We start from the raw sequence: 16,328 nt of genomic DNA, 5'->3' as shown, positions 1-16,328 counted from the left end.
ATTTTGAAGTAACCAAATCAATCTTTTTGTATTGATTTGTAAACAAAATAACCCAGAGAATTTGACTATAAGAACTAACAGAATGAGTTACAAATATGGTCAAAATCAAGAATATAGTTTAGTTTTTTAAATTAAAAAGGGAACATTACTCCTTCCTGACACAAGAAAAACATTCCGGGTGAATTTGTTTTCTTATTGCATAAGTGTTCTATGTGGCCCTTGTCTCCCTGTCTTCTTCAGCTACACGGCAGAAATGATACCAAAAGAGTACACAGAAGCCGTATGGATTTCTTGGTTGATCTGGAATGGTAGAAAAGCAAACTTTTTTTTTTTTTTTGCAGAACGCGGGCCTCTCAGTGTTGTGGCCTCTCCCATTGCGGAGCACAGGCTCCGGACGCGCAGGCTCAGCGGCCATGGCTCACGGGCCCAGCCGCTCCGCGGCATGTGGGATCTTCCCGGACCGGGGCACGAACCCGTGTCCCCTGCATGGGCAGGCGGACTCTCAAACACTGCACCACCAGGGAAGCCCCAAACTTTGTAAAAACTGCTTCTTTGAGATATAATTCATATGCCATTAAATTCACACTTAAAACGGTACAATCCAGTGGCTTTTAGCATATTCTGAGTTGTGCAGCTATCACCACCATCAATTTCAGAACATTTTCATTACACCAAAAAGAACCTATAGACTCATTAGTATAACTAGATGGAGTCATGCAACATGTGCTCTTTTGTGGCTGGTTTCTTTTACTTAGTGCTTCATCTCCTTGTATTGCTGATTAATATCCCATTGTATGACTTTATCACAGTTATCTATTCATCAGTAAATTGTGATATATTTATACATTTATTCATCAGTCTTTGGACATTCAGATTGTTTATACACTCTGGCTTTTATGGGTAATGCTGCTGTGAACATTCCTGTACAAGTCTTTGTGTGGACATATGTTTTCATCCCTGGCAGTGGAATTGCTGGGTCACAGGATAACTCTATGCTTATTAACCTTTTGAGGAACCACCAGACTGTTTACTGTAGAGTGCTGAGAGTGCTTTATATAGTCTAGGTACTAGTCACTTGATGGGTATGTGATTTGTGAATCTTTTCTCTTAAGTCTGTGGCTTGTCTTTTTAACCTTATAATAGGGTCATTTATAGAGCAAAAGTTCTTAATTTTAGTGAAGTCCACTTTACCAGTTTTTCCTTTTATGGATTGTGCTTTTGGTGTCAAGTCTGGCCTCAGGTACCAAAGATTTTCTCCTACTATTTTTTTTTTTAAGTTTTATAGTTTTATGTTCTACATTTAAGTCCATGATTCATTTTGAGTCGATTTTTAAATAAGGTGTGAGCCGTAGTTCAAAGTTCATACTTTTTGTGTGTGGATATCCAGTTGTAGCAGCCCATTTGTTGAAAAGGCTATCTTTCCTCCATTGATTTGCTTTTTGCACCTCTGTCAAATAACATTGGACATATTTGTGTTTGTCTTTTTCTGGTTTTCCATTCTGTTCGCTTAACCTAAAACCAAATAGTTTTAATAACTTTAAATGATAAGTCTTGAATGGGGCTGGCTGATTTTTCCTACCTTATTTTTTTTTCAAAAATTCTTTTAGCTATTCTAGTTCCTTTGTCTTTCTATATAATTTTAGAAATATTTGGCTGTATGTACAAAAAATCGTGCTGGGATTTTGATAGGAATTACATTAAACCTGTATACAGAAAATTGACATCATTACTATGTAGAATCTTTCAACCTATGAACATGGTATGTCTCTCCATTTCATTTATTTATACCTTCGATGTTTTGTCAGTGTTTTGTAGGTTTCATCTATTTTTTTTTTGTATTTACATCTTTTCAGTCTTTTTTTTACAGTATTTCAGTCTTTTTTGAACCAGCGTTACTAGTATTTTTCTTTTAAGTTTAGGTGTCCACGTATTCATTGTTAACATATAGAAATATAATAAAGAATTTTTTTCTTGTATTTTGCAGCCTTGCTGTACTCACGTATTAGTTCGCTTATTTTTCGTAGATTCATTTAGATTTTCCACATAGAGAGTTATTTTTTCATTGAGTAGGATTACCTCATCCATTCCAAACTGTATGTGTTTTCTTTTCTTGCTTTATTGCACTGGCTAGAAATTTCGAATGCTGTGGGGGGTTTTTGTTTTGTTTTGTTTTGTTTTTACATCTTTATTGGAGTATAATTGCTTTACAATGTTGTGTTAGTTTCTGCTGTATAATGAAGTGCTATATGTATACATATATCCCCATATCCCCTCCCTCTTGCACCTCCCTTCCACCCTCCCTATCCCACCCCTCTAGGTGGTCACAGAGCATTGAGCTGATCTCCCTGTGCTATGCAGCTGCTTCCCACTAGCTATCTATTTTACATTTGGTAGTGTATGTATGTCAATGCCACACTCTTACTTCGTCCCAGCTTCCTCTTCCCCCTCCCTGTGTCCTCAAGTCCATTCTCTACGTCTGTGTCTTTTTTCCTGTCCTGCCCCTAGGTTCATCAGAACGATTTTTTTTTTTTAGATTCCATATATATGTGTTAGCATATGGTATTTGTTTTTCTCTTTCTGACTGACTTCACTCTGTATGACAGACTCTAGGTCCATCCACCTCACTACAAATAACTCAATTTTGTTTCTTTTTATGGCTGAGTAATATTCCATTGTATATATGTTAAATAAGAGTGGCATTGTGGACATCTTTACCTCATTCTTGATCACAGGAGGAAAGCATTCAGCCTTGCACTGTTAAGTATAATGTTAGCTGCAGACTTTTAGTAGGTGCTTTTATTAACTTGAACAAGTTCCTCTCTCTCTTCTATTTGTATTTTTCTGAGGGTTTTTTTAAATCATGAATTGGTGTCAAATTTTATCAAGTTATTAACATGTTCATATGATTTTTTTTCTTCTTTAACCTCTTAATATTTTGGTTTACATTGATTGATTTTTTGAATTAATGTAAGGATCGTGTTACACTGATTCAAAAATCAATGTAATACTTATATTTTGTCAAGAATTTTTGAGACTATATTCATGAGAGATATTGATTTGTAGTTTTATTTTTTTTGTTGTTTGTACAGTTGGCCCTTGAACAACATGGGTTTGAACTGAGTGGGTTCACTTATATGTGGATTGTTTTCAGTAGTAAATACTACAGTACTACATGATCTGTGGTTGGTTGTATCCATGGATATGGAGGGCCAGCTATAAGTTACACCCAGATTTTTGACTACACAGAGGTTTGGTGCCCCTAACCCCTGCATTGTTCAATGATCAACTCTATTTTCTTTTTTTCTGCCAAGATATATAGGATTTTATAACCCTTACTTTGTTTTGGAAAGCATCGATCAAAGAACCAGTTTCAGCATAGATACTTCTTGGTCTTTCAACCTTGGTTACTTTGAGATATCCACGTTTGCTTCTTAAGCTCTGTTCCAAAATACTGAATGCCCTCAGTTGAACAGTTGTCTAGTATAGCCCAAGAACACCATGGAGGACTTCACAGTAATTATACTCAATATCATGTGATTCCATGACTTCTCATGCTTGTGCTGTGATATTCTGTCATGCCTCCTATCCTGCCCTGAGCAACTCAGTCCCTGGGAGGACTTACTGGTAGAAGGATATTGGGGTTGAAATCGGAAGATCTACACATCAATACTGGTTCTTGAATTTAGTAACTGTGTTATGCCAAGCACGTACTTGACCTCTCTGATTAAATGAGATAAATTTAAATGGATTTATAAACTTGTTACACATAAATACTAGCTTTATTTTCATGGAATCCATTAATGTTACAGGAAAGGAAAATACTAATAATAAATGATTGTTGCCATCTAAACTGTTCCTTAATATCATTTCCCTGTTTCTCTGATCATTTTCAAAATTATCAACTGTTAAGCATGGAATGAGACTGAAAGATTTCAGAGATTTATATTTTGGTTTAATAATCTGAAACAACGATCTTTGATGTTGTGCTTAAGCAGTAAGTCTGTAGAAATGTGGCGTTTACCTTCTTATCTCTTCTTTGTGATTATTTTACTGATAACCATCTTTAATCAAATAATTAACATAATATTATTTTTCTAGTAATTCCCCTTTATTTTAAAATTTTATCTTGAAAACCTAACAACAAAAGTGATGCTGTAAAGGGATGGCCTTTGTCATTTTTTGTTATTGGGGACCATTCATTTAGCACTGTTCATTCTTTTGTTGGAGCAATACTGAATAAAGTGGTTGCACTAAAATGACGTTCTCCTCTCCAAATTTAAACTGTTAGGCCTTGGAACTGCCTACTGGTAGGTCTACTTCTGGATCATTCATGGTGGTTAATGACTAAGATTCTTCCTCTTGGTGCCTTTCATAAACCTGAGGCAGCAAGGTTGAATTTCATATAGAAATTCAGTTAATGCATCTTGGAAGAAAAGAAATCCTGGAATATTTGTAGCTTCTGGTTTTAAAAATATTGTGTTGGATTTTATATGTGCAGTTATCGAAGTACTTATTAAGAAGATTTGATTAAAATGTTCAACTCCTGAAGTAAGTTCCAGTGGGTGACATTTTTATATACCATGATTGAGCAATACCTCTTGGTAACCATGTGTAAAATATTGGACACCCCCTCCTATCCATTGCCTAATTAGATGCAAATTGACAACAAAATATAGGCATTCTCCTCTTTTTGAAAGTTTGCTTTACAACCCTTCACTTTTATGAAAGATTGTCGTCAGTACCTGTTTTTGCTGATTGAAAGATAGCTCAAGAGGATTTTCGCTTTTATGAAAAAAGACAAAAGGCAATAATAGCACTCAGCGTTTGTCTAGCAGTGAGCTGTCACAGAGCCAGGCACACCAAGAGCGGCTTAGAGCGGCACCACCAAGCTCCTTCCCTGGGAACTAGCTCAGCATCTCAGCATCAAGCTGCCGTTGGTTTGAACTGTGTCTGTGAGCATCTGTGCTTTGTCTTGAATTCTGTGCATTTGTTAGGAAGATGTGTCCTAAGGTGATTGCTTCTTTGCTCTATATCATTCTGGCTTACAAAAGGTTTCACAGCAGTGCTCTACTTTCAGATAGTGGAGGGGGGGAACCTATGTATCATCAAAGATGGGAAACTAGGTAAGTAAGGAAAAGACCTTTGTATGAACTTTCAGATTCTCAGGTGTTTTACAGAATGGAAGTTTTTGGTGCCCTGGTCTAGTTCACCTGTCTGCTTTCAGTTAGGTTCTTTCAGTTCCATAATTATCTGACCTCATATCTAATTCCTTCAGAGACAGAGATATTATGCTCTTGGGGCAATGCATTTCAGGTCTTTTACACAGAATCAGAACACAAATCCCTCTTTTGTCATCATCCGTCTTCCCAACCCCCAAATTATAAGCAAACTAATATTAAAGAGAAGTAAACTTTTAAAATAGTCCTTCACTCTAGGTTTTTTTCTCCGTCTTTTTAGCATAATTATGTCTAAATTTGCTAAAGTAACTGTAGCAAAAACATTGAAAGGAATCAAGTAAAACTGTAATTTACTTCATCATTTTTCTGTTCCCAGATCTTAGTTAAAAGTCAGTATAGTTTGCATCCATGTACATATATATATATATATATATACACACACACACACACACATATATATATATAAAGCAATAGAACACACATGAATATTTTGTTCATTAATTTCTGTCTCTCCCTAATTTTGGTGAATATATTGTATTTTTTTTAACATATTGCATTTGCACCCAGTAAGTCAATTAAAACGCTTTAAGAGTTTTGGTCCACCTTTCTTTTTTTTTTTAATAAATTTATTTATTTTATTTATTTATTTTTGGCTGCGTTGGGTCTTCATTGCTGCGAGGGGGCTTTCTCTAGCTGCAGTGAGCAGGGGCTACTCTTCTCTGCGGTGCACGGGGCTTCTCATTGCTGTGGCTACTGTTGCAGAGCACAGGCTCCAGGCGCATGGGCTTCAGCAGTTGTGGCTCGCCGGCTCTAGAGTGCAGGCTCAGTAGTTGTGGCGCATGGGCTTTGTTGCTCCGCGGCATGTGGGATCTTCCTGGACCAGGGCTCGAACCTATGTTCCCTGCATTGGCAGGAGGATTCTCAACCACTGTGCCACCAGGGAAGCCCCACCTTTCTTTTAGTTTTTAAAAACTAACCCTTGTGCTTCCCATTTGTTTTAGCTGGGGTCTCAGCAGAAGCCATGCAGACTATTACCACTGCTCCTGATGCCTCAGGGCCAGAAGCCAAAGTCCAAGAGGAAGAGCACGACCTTGTGGATGATGACATCACCACTGGTAACCATGATATCTTTAACGTCCAGTATTGGAAAATGCTTTTAGGTCGTTTACAGTGGGGTTAAATATGTTGATGGAAAGGATGGAAACTTGCACTGATGGAGTGTTTAGTTTTTGATACCCTTTAGTGCCCTTTTTGATATTGAAGTAGAAAGAAGCAGACTGTTTATTTGGTCCAGGTTTGCTCATTGTTGCTGTAACAGTGAACCTGCTAGATGTGCATTTGATTTTCTGAGAACCTTCTAATTCAGAGGCTAGGATCATTACTAAAGCCTTGGAACATGTAGAGGAATACACTTATTGTGTTATGAAAAGTTTTGCAATTATAGTAGGGTAAACTGAAAATATCAAAGTTGTAATAGCAATTTATGCAACACAGGCTACATGAGGAAACTTACAGATACTCTTTGTACCTATACTATAGAAATGAATGCTGCTTTTTCAAATTACTTACATTGTTTGGGTATTCAACATTCTTATCTATATTATTTATCACCTGATCAGGCATAATGTAAAATTTATGAAAGCCGTACACTGCGTATGTTCAGCCTATCTTTTTATAGGCTTAAAGCAGTTTCAATTACTGGATCTCCAAATGCATTCAGCTCAATTTCTTTCAATGAACGGAGGATAAAAACAACCTAGTATAAATATTTTTATTGGTATTAAGAATGATAAACTCTTATTTTTGGTGCGTATGGTTAAAATGTAAAATCTGACCATATAGATCTACAACTATTGTGAAGCAAGAAGCATTAACTTAATATAATCAATAATTTGAAAAGAAGCATGCCCAGTAAATATCAGTAAAATTTTTAACAATAATTAAAGGGAGAAAAAAAAAAACAAAACAAAGGGAAGTTGTATTTTTTTTCCTCTCCCTTTTTCCTTTTAAAGCTCTCTGTAGCAGGTTCTCACCTGACTGCCCTTAAATTTCTTTCACTGGGAAGAAGTTGAGGGAGCTTTATGATCTCCCTTGAAAATTTACAAAGCCTATATTTAAAAACCTATAGACTTGTGCCACTGCTGCAAATAAGTAGTTGACTACATTGAGGAGCATCCGGTTTTCTGCAAAAATGAGATGATGGTGGTTGCTTTTACTTTTTAATGTATCAATTCATTGATTAAAAAAAAATCATCCACCTTAAATATAAATTATTTTGCAAACTTCCAACTTTGCTGAAAGTCATTTGTACTGCACAATTATGGAACTTGTTTCAGCAGCTACTAGAGGAAATTATTTCATTTAAAGATTTTTAAAAACTATTTCTTGCTTTATTCAGTTTTCACTGCTTTTTTAAAAATAATGCTATAGATATGTTTTGTTATTCCCTCTAAATTTTAAAGGTTTTCTTGTCTATAAAAAGTCGTGGTTTAGGGCTTCCCTGGTGGTGCAGTGGTTGAGAGTCCGCCTGCCGATGCAGGGGACACGGGTTCGTGCCCCGGTCCGGGAAGATCCCACATGCCGCGGAGTGGCTGGGCCCGTGAGCCATGGCCGCGGAGCCTGCGCGTCCGGAGCCTGTGCTCCTCAATGGGAGAGGCCACAACAGTGAGAGGCCCGTGTACCGCAAAAAAAAAAAAAAAAAAAAAAAGTCGTGGTTTAAATAATAGAAAGAAGTTGCCTTTGCAGTAGTAGAATAGCTCAATTTGCATTCCAGAATAAAAGCTGAATTTTTGAGCTCTCAAGTAAGTATTATTAAATCAGTACCTTGAAATTTTGAATTATGCTGTGCCGAAGTCACGAGACAGCATTATAGCATATGACTGTGTGCTTATTTTATTGTTAAAAAATCAAGAAAAAATGAAAAATCTAGTTTGGAGAGTCAGTTAATGCTACGTAAACTGGGCATCCGGAGCCTGTGCTCCGCAACGGGAGAGGCCGCAACAGTGAGAGGCCCGCGTACTGCAAAAAAAAAAAATAATAATAAATGAATAAATGCTACATAAACTATATTTTAATCTGTAAGTGTTCAGTTAAATGTATGTGATGTATGGCTTTTATCAGTTGATTTACTCATTTCATGCCATGAGGACTAGAAGCAAGAATGCTCAATAGCCAAAGAATTTAAATGACGCCAAAGGCTCCCTTAACGTGTTGTCAGAGCAGCGAGCATGCTGCCGCCCGTAGATCGTTCAGGCTACCTTTAGATTGTGTGGCTTGATTAAGATGTGGTATAGATTTCTGTGAGGGTTTAGAAGAAAACCATATTTCTTTTTATTGACTAGAATCCTATATAAATTGCATTATGAAAAATATGGTAGGTGCATTGAGAGAAACCTGTTTCAAGCAAAATAATCTTATTTTGGGATAACCAGCATTGTAGAGCACAAGAGATACTACAAAAGGGAAAACTGGCCAATTTAGCCATTCACTTTGAAAAATCTGATTTTTCCCCTGGCTGTTTAAAAGGAATTCCTCTAATAATATCACCTCAAAACAAATAGAAATCGGGCTTCCCTGGTGGCGCAGTGGTTGAGAGTCCGCCTGCCGATGCAGGGGACACGGGTTTGTGCCCTGGTCCGGGAGGATCCCACATGCCACGGAGCAGCTGGGCCCGTGAGCCATGGCCGCTGAGCCTGCGTGTCCAGAGCGTGTGCTCCGCAACGGGAGAGGCCACAACAGTGAGAGGCCCACGTACTACAAAACAACAACAACAAAAAAAACCAAATAGAAATTATAACATGACAGATATTTGCTTGTATTTTGAATGAATTCTTATTTGAATGCTGTAGCTAGGCTAGTATACATAGTTGTATTAATTTTATTTTTGTAGTAATCTGGAGCTTAATTCTTCAATTAACTGAATTCAACAGCTGACCAAGATAGCAATTAAAATATGAAGTATAATTTAGTGCTTTTGTATAGGCAGAATTTCATATTTGAAATTTTTCTTTTGAGTAAGAGCAAATGAGGTATGAATATTGTCTTAATGACACTTGGATCTGAGCAGTCTTTGTGTTTGCTGTATAAAAGTAAAGAAGCATGGATAAAGCTGTGTAAGTGTTGGCGATGATCAATTGGAACTAATTAAATTTATTTGAAATGAAGAGTCTTAACTGGAAGAGGACAGCTGGAAAAACTGGGAAGAAAAATTGAGTCTTGATTGAGACAATTTAAACCTTCAGCCTGTCATTTAAAAAATATGCTGCAGCTTCTTTCTAAATCTCTCTTTTGAAAGCTAGTATCTATTGATCGGCTCTACAAAGTAATGCCAGTGTGCCTTGGTCAACACACACCCTCGGTTGTGCTTAGCATTCCAGCCTAAGGTTTATCAGATTCTTTCCTTTAACCAAATGTCTTAAATTACATATCAAAGCCTTATTAGCCACTTTCACAGATTAATACTGTTTTATGTAGGAAAGATATTAAAACCTATTCCTCATTTTTAAAAATATTGTATAGTATGCATGGGAAATATACTCCCTCCTCCAAGGGAATTGTTTCAGGTTTTGCAATACTCTGTATATTTAAAATCTATTTTAACAACAATAGTAGTGTTTTCTTGAAAGTAAAAAGAACGGCGTTAAGATTGTTTCTAGATTATTTATCATTTTAGAGTCACAAGAATATTATTCTATACCTGTGCATTTGCTTTTGTATGTGTACTTTTATTTTTGGTATTGCAGTTTAAATGTTTATGTAGATATATAGTCAGTATTTGTAAATAACATGTTATTTTCATTACAATATGAAGAGGTGATAATTATGTTAATGGAGTAAATCTCACTAAAAACTGATAGACATAGAAAAAATTTTAGATAAATCATTGTCTGTTTTTTTAAGGTAGACCTTTTAGGTGAGTTTGTTAATTATCTTTATGCAGTTTTCATTGAGGTAAAGGATGGCATTCTGTGTGAGGATGAAGCTATACATCCCCTAAATGTGGCATTTTAAAACATCTTCCCTTAATATCAGGTTAAAAAGAATTTGGGAAGGGTTTCACTCACAAAGCTGTATGGACCCCTTTAAGAAAGTCACTGTATTCTCCTGTGGGTCATACTATAGTGTCCTACCCCTTGTTCAATATGGCAAGGACACAAACTGACCATATAACAGTGATAGTCAGGAGCCACTGACATTGTCAATAAGAGACAACTTGATACTAGATCAGCAGCACAGTGGACAGATTCAACTGCTCACAACAAATGCAACGATGATACATGTATTTGGATGGGTGTGTTGACTCGATATTTGTTGTATTTTTTGTAGCATTTAAATTTAATTTATAAAAAAAGATGAGAAATGCTATGGAAAAAGAAAAAATAGAGAAAAGTAAGAGAACTTGAAAGCAGTATCAATTGTTAACTTACTTTGTACCAACCACTTTATTCTTGACACTAACAACGTTTCTTTGAAGTGTGTTCAAGTGTATTTGTCCAGATACAGAGATGAGGAAACAAGCTCAGGGGAGGTCATGTTCATGGGACTGAAAATGAGTCCTGCCTGACTCCAGAGCTGATGTGTAGGCTTGAGCACCACCCTGCACTGCCTCATAGTCTCCAACTCATTGAAGTTTGGCATCTTTTCACTTTCTTTTGAAATGGGAGATGATGTCACCATCCACCTTTATTGCTTACAATAGCGAGCATAAGCCTGATATTTGCCGGCTATATTATTGTCTAGAAGGCAAACTTGTTATTCTAAATTTAGAGCAAGAGATTATCTCCCTTAAGGGGGAAAATCAGCACGTATTTGTTCTTTAAATGTTCTTTTAAAATTTGTTCTTTGAATTATTTAGGACTGCTATCATGTTAAGACCATAAATACAGTTACTGTTCATTACTAAACAGTTATTACATACAGGTAAAATGAAATTTGTATTGTTCTGTCTGGCTTTTTGAAGTCACCAATATAAAACTGACACCTTAACATAGATTCACACAGCAGAGTCAACATTTCTAGTATATTAAGTTAGAGCTGAAAAGCACGTCTTGTCTGAGACTAAATATTGATTGATTAATTTTACCATTTACTGAGGCTCTGTTCATAAAATGCTTATACATTTGTTTTGACTGAAAGATAGGAATTCATCCTGTTAAAGATAAGCTCTAAGGAACAAAATTTAGGGCATTATATATTCAGAAATCAGAAGCACTTTCTTAGCAGAGAGGCAGAGGCCTTATAATTCGTGAACTAGAGTAAGACTTTCTGCATTGCACCATTTCCCTTTCTCATTCTTTAATTTATAACTGACAGTCTAAAAACAGTACAGATCTATGTGAATTTTAAATCGTTTGTTTTAAACTGTTACCGCTACTCTTGTGATTGACTTCAGAATGTTAGCTACCAATATGGGTTTACTGTTATTAAGATTTGGGGTAATTATAAACGACTAGTGCTGTGGTTTACTTACCATGCACTTTTCTTTTTTAAGAAAAATAAGTGTGAATTTCATAGTTTTCTGAAATATGTCTTCAAGTAATTTACCTTTGTATACATTGTTTTTAATCTGGGAGAAGAAAATTTAAATTAAAATATTTTTGCTGTTTAGTGTTTAATACTCAGTTTTAGTTATACGTTGATAGGATGTTAAGTAGAATATTTCTAAATATGGTATTTGAGAGTTGACAGGAATATTAAAATACAGCCCAAAGTATGGCTTTTTGTCATTCATTTTCTCTTTTCATATTTTCCACTCTGGGTGACTGACTTTCCCTTTTCTTTGGTTTTAACTACCACATCCATGTTAAAGACTATCAAATCTGTATCTCCAGCCTAGGCTTGTGTTCTGAGTGTCAGATTAATATGTCCTCCTGCCCAAATGCCCCATAGATACCTAAATACCAAGTCCAAAGTGAGCTCATATTTATTTCTAAAACTCATCTCCTTTTATATTTATATCTCATAAAAGGCATCACTGAGGGTACCATCAACTGCCTAACACCCCAAACCAGAAACCAAGGAATAATCCTGGCTTTCTTACTTTCCAACAGGGTCCACTGGTAATTGGTACCAGTTCCTGTAAACTATACCTCTTAAATATCTCCCAATGATTTTCCCCTTCTCCATTTCCACAGAGAATACCTACGCCCAGACTTTAATTTTTTCTACTTTGGATTATTATTATATTCTCCGGTAAACATCTTGCTGTCTCCATTCCCTCCCCTTCCAGTTCATGCCTTTCATTACTCTGAGAGTTTCAGAAGCCCATCACCTTTCACCCTCATTAACTGCTGCTTAATGGTTTCCCATTAATTATAGCACAAAACCCAAACACCTTAGGAGGTATCTAGGGCTCTTCGAATACCTGACCCCTGGCTCTAGCTTCAATGGCTGCTGTAGCAACTGAACTTAGTTTCTCCAGAGTACCCTGCTGTTTCATGACCCTTACTTTGTCTGTGCCCCTCCATCTGGCTGCTATGCTCTCAGTTCTCTCACATGTGAGGTGAAGTTCTGAGAGTTCTCTTCAAAGCCAGCGTAAGTGTCACCATCTTCCCGAAGCCTTCCTGGACCCCCTTATGTAAGATCTCCCAGTTCGTTGTATGCATTTCTGCTGTTGCACTCTGTAACACTGTTAAGTGACCGTTTACTTATCCTCTGTGAGTCACGTGTGTGCATATGACTTTTACCTCTGTATATTTCTAGCACTAAAACAGTGCCCTGGTCCATAGCATCCTCTCAGTAAATTTATTGAATGAGTGATTGAATTAGTGAAGCCATATGATCACTCATTTCAAAGAGCATTCCTGGGCTTCCCTGGTGGCGCAGTGGTTGAGGGTCCGCCTGCCGATGCAGGGGACGCGGGTTCGTGCCCCGGTCCGGGAAGATCCCACATGCCGCGGAGCGGCTGGGCCCGTGAGCCATGGCCGCTGAGCCTGCGCATCCGGAGCCTGTGCTCCGCAACGGGAGAGGCCACAACAGTGAGAGGCCCGCGTACCGCCAAAAAAAAAAAAAAAAAAAAAAAAAAAAGAGCATTCCTTATATACTATATATTTATTTATTTATATATATTTACTATTCTTATGCAATATATATATATGTATCTCCCTAACCTCCCCACTTTTCCTTAGTGGGTATTCAATGGCGCAAAAAGTGTTTGTAACAGGTCAGTGAAGGAATATAGGCTTATTTCTGGATAAACTGTCTCTTGACTTTGTGAAAATGAGATTTGGAGAAGATTTAGGAGCATAAGCAGAGAAACAGACTCTTAGGACTCTCAGAGAGTTCCCTTTTTGTGGCCTGCACTGACCAGACAGTGGCAGTGTGCTTATAAACAGTGGTCTGAGTTGTCTCTTGAGGCACACTTTTCCCTCTGGGTGTGTCTCTCCCGTTGCCCTGGGAGCTGTGCCACCTCATTTCTAGGCTCAGCTGTGTCAATGAAAACAAAAATCTCTTGTGTTTTTTCTGGAACTAGAGGTACCAGAGTACCTATTATCCAAGAGATCCCTCTGGGGCTTGGGACGCCACCGCTGGAGAAGCAAGGTGGCTTGTATGGGAGTAGGGGAGAGATGGGGAAGTGGGGAGATGCTCACAGGAGGGGGAGAAATACAGAGTTTTTCCAGGAGGCCTGACATTTAACCACACGCCACTAAAGAATGAGAGTGTGGAATCCTGTTGTGTGATGGTGCACGTAGTGTTTTTGTGCCATTCCCCCAGGTGTCTGCAGTCAGTCATTTAGCACTACGAAAACTTGCTTTTTATTGTCCATTGAAAATTGCAAGTTAACATGCCCAGATTTATTGTGTTTAAGCTTATGTTTAAAAGCTTGGCCTGGGGTTACTGGCCTGCAGAAAAGCACAAAAGGAAGAGGCAAGAACAAGGACAAAAACATGGCTAATAAGTACCATTAGAATCTTCAGTTTCACTTTAAAACAATTTTTAGACTCTTATAGATGGAAAATCTGCTTAATATCAATGTATTTTGACCAAAAAGGTCTTGGTCATTTAATTCATTTAAATGAATTAAATATCATAAAGAATCGGAAGTGCTATAACATACATTACTTCAGATAGCTGTTACATTGGCACCAAATCTTTTATAATGATATTTTCTAATAATAGCACTTTCATTTTTTTTAATGTGTGTGTATTGACTGCATATACTACTTAGGCAAGGGATTGGTCAGGTAAACAGTAATTGATACCATCTTAGAAAACTGTTCTAAAATAACATATTTAAAAATCAGGAACTTAATAGCTATCACAACAGCTCATTAGTATTTACTAAGTACCTAATAAGTATCAGGCTAGGCTCTTTTTAATCCTCACAGCTCACTGTAATTGTCCTCATTATTGCTCCTGTTTTACAAGAGAGGGAAATGAGGCATAGAATAACTTTCCACATAAAGGCCACAGATAGGAAATGGCAGAGTCAGGATTTGAATCCAGGCCATCTGCCTCTAGACCTTGTGCTCTTAAATGGAAGTAATTATCAAAACCAGATCATTTAAAAAATCATATAAGAACAAAAAGAAACAAATATATTCATTATGGCATGTCGTTTTCTCTTTGTGTGATATAGAAAGTTCTATTTTAATTTTTCATAGAGTTTAATTTTTAACATAGTACAAGGAAATATTCAAAATGTGTAGAAAAGACATGCTGTTTTCTTAAAAATTAACATGGATAATTAGTATAGGAAGATAATTTTACATATTTTCTAGATAAAATTAGGATTATTTTATGTTTGTGTAAAACCACATACATAGTTACACTAACATGTCCACAACATTAGATCATAAAGACTTAAGGTTTGGTTTTTGGATTTAATAGTGTATATATTTTTTGATAAACTTAGACTCAGTAGGAACAAAGAAGAAATATTTAGTTGGATAAGAATGTTGTAGCTGTTAAAAAATAAAAGCCCTCCATGGGAGTGAATAACCTTCAGGATGAACTTAAAACTTGGCCTTTTGTGAGCTGTGTAATAATACCTCACGGATAAGAATGAATTTCATTAGATTGTGGCACACTATTATATATCTGTATATTACGTGAATTGCCCTTATAATTGATATCAAACCCGTATGACCAAAAGTTGTAATTCACAAAAGTAATGACAGCAATGTCTCATAATTCACAGACTTTATGTCATACCTGTGAATGATTACTTTTACGTGCAAGCCATGTTAAAGGGGAAAAACAGGTTTTAAAACGGATGTGGAATTTTGAAGAGTTCTTCTTCCTGATACTTTCTAGTCACTTTTAGTATGCAAAGAGATAAAGTGACTACTATCCTTGAATTTTCCCATGATTTCTTGGATTAAAATTAGTTGTCATGCGTAAAGGCCTTTATTCTTAATTCGAAATTTTAAATCATAAGTGGAAGTTAGTATTTACTATTTGAGGTGAAGACAGTCATAAATCTGAATGTATTTTCTCCACATGATGTAATACACTAGAAAGGGGAGCCTTCCCTCACAGGTAGGATAAAATCAAGTGAGAATATTTACTCTTTTTTTTGGGGGGGTGGGGGTGGGATCATGGTATATCCTAAATAAAAATGCATGAATTAAATGAAGTAAACCTAATTTAAAAGGATTCAGAGAAACCGAATTAGCTACTCTCTCTTTGCCCTTTTTGTATATACATATTTTTTCCAGTGTCGTTGGTATCCCCTGAAAGAAGTGTGAGGAATATCCAATTTGATTGAACGAAACATTAATATGCACCTTGTATTTTTCTATCAGCACATTCTGGGGAGGATATAACAGAGCAAGCATCCTAGTTGAGAAGCTGAAGGTGAAATTTTACAGAGAGGCTATATATTCACACGTAGCTCTACACACACACACACACACGTATGACATACATGTACCGAGGACAGACCTTAGGTCGGAGAATTCAGAGCACTGGGGATTAGGTAAGGGTAGGAATTGCATTTGAGGTAAGCCTGCATTTGTGACAGAGGTGGAGAGACACGGGAAGAAAAACTTTTTGAGCTAAAGCTGTTCGTTTAGAACTTGGTTTGAAATGAAGGCTCTGTGGAGGGCTGAGAAGAGTGGCCAGGCTGGAGCTGATGGCCGGGCAGTACCGTCCAGGATGGAGGGTCTAATGTCAGGTCAGGTGTGTTCATGTGGAATGTAGCAGATTCTA

At 36.9% G+C, this 16,328-nt stretch overlaps 1 protein-coding gene across 6 annotated transcripts in view; it reads left to right on the top strand.

Moving 5' to 3' along the window:
• WDR7 (WD repeat domain 7) overlaps nucleotides 1-16,328 on the top strand; it is a 383,698-nt gene that overhangs the window by 158,252 nt on the left and 209,118 nt on the right. For all 6 annotated transcript variants that reach the window (XM_082853270.1, XM_082853266.1, XM_082853267.1 and 3 more), the window contains one exon: nucleotides 6,179-6,292. In XM_082853270.1, coding sequence (XP_082709396.1) covers nucleotides 6,179-6,292 — 114 coding nt within the window. The remainder of the gene's footprint in view (nucleotides 1-6,178; nucleotides 6,293-16,328) is intronic.

The sequence above is a fragment of the Leucopleurus acutus genome (genome assembly GCF_964270905.1).
Source record: "Leucopleurus acutus genome assembly, chromosome: 13".
NCBI classification, from domain to species: Eukaryota; Metazoa; Chordata; class Mammalia; order Artiodactyla; family Delphinidae; genus Leucopleurus; species Leucopleurus acutus.
The sequence above is the reverse complement of the archived record's forward strand: the minus strand, read 5'-3'. Positions and strand labels throughout refer to the sequence as shown.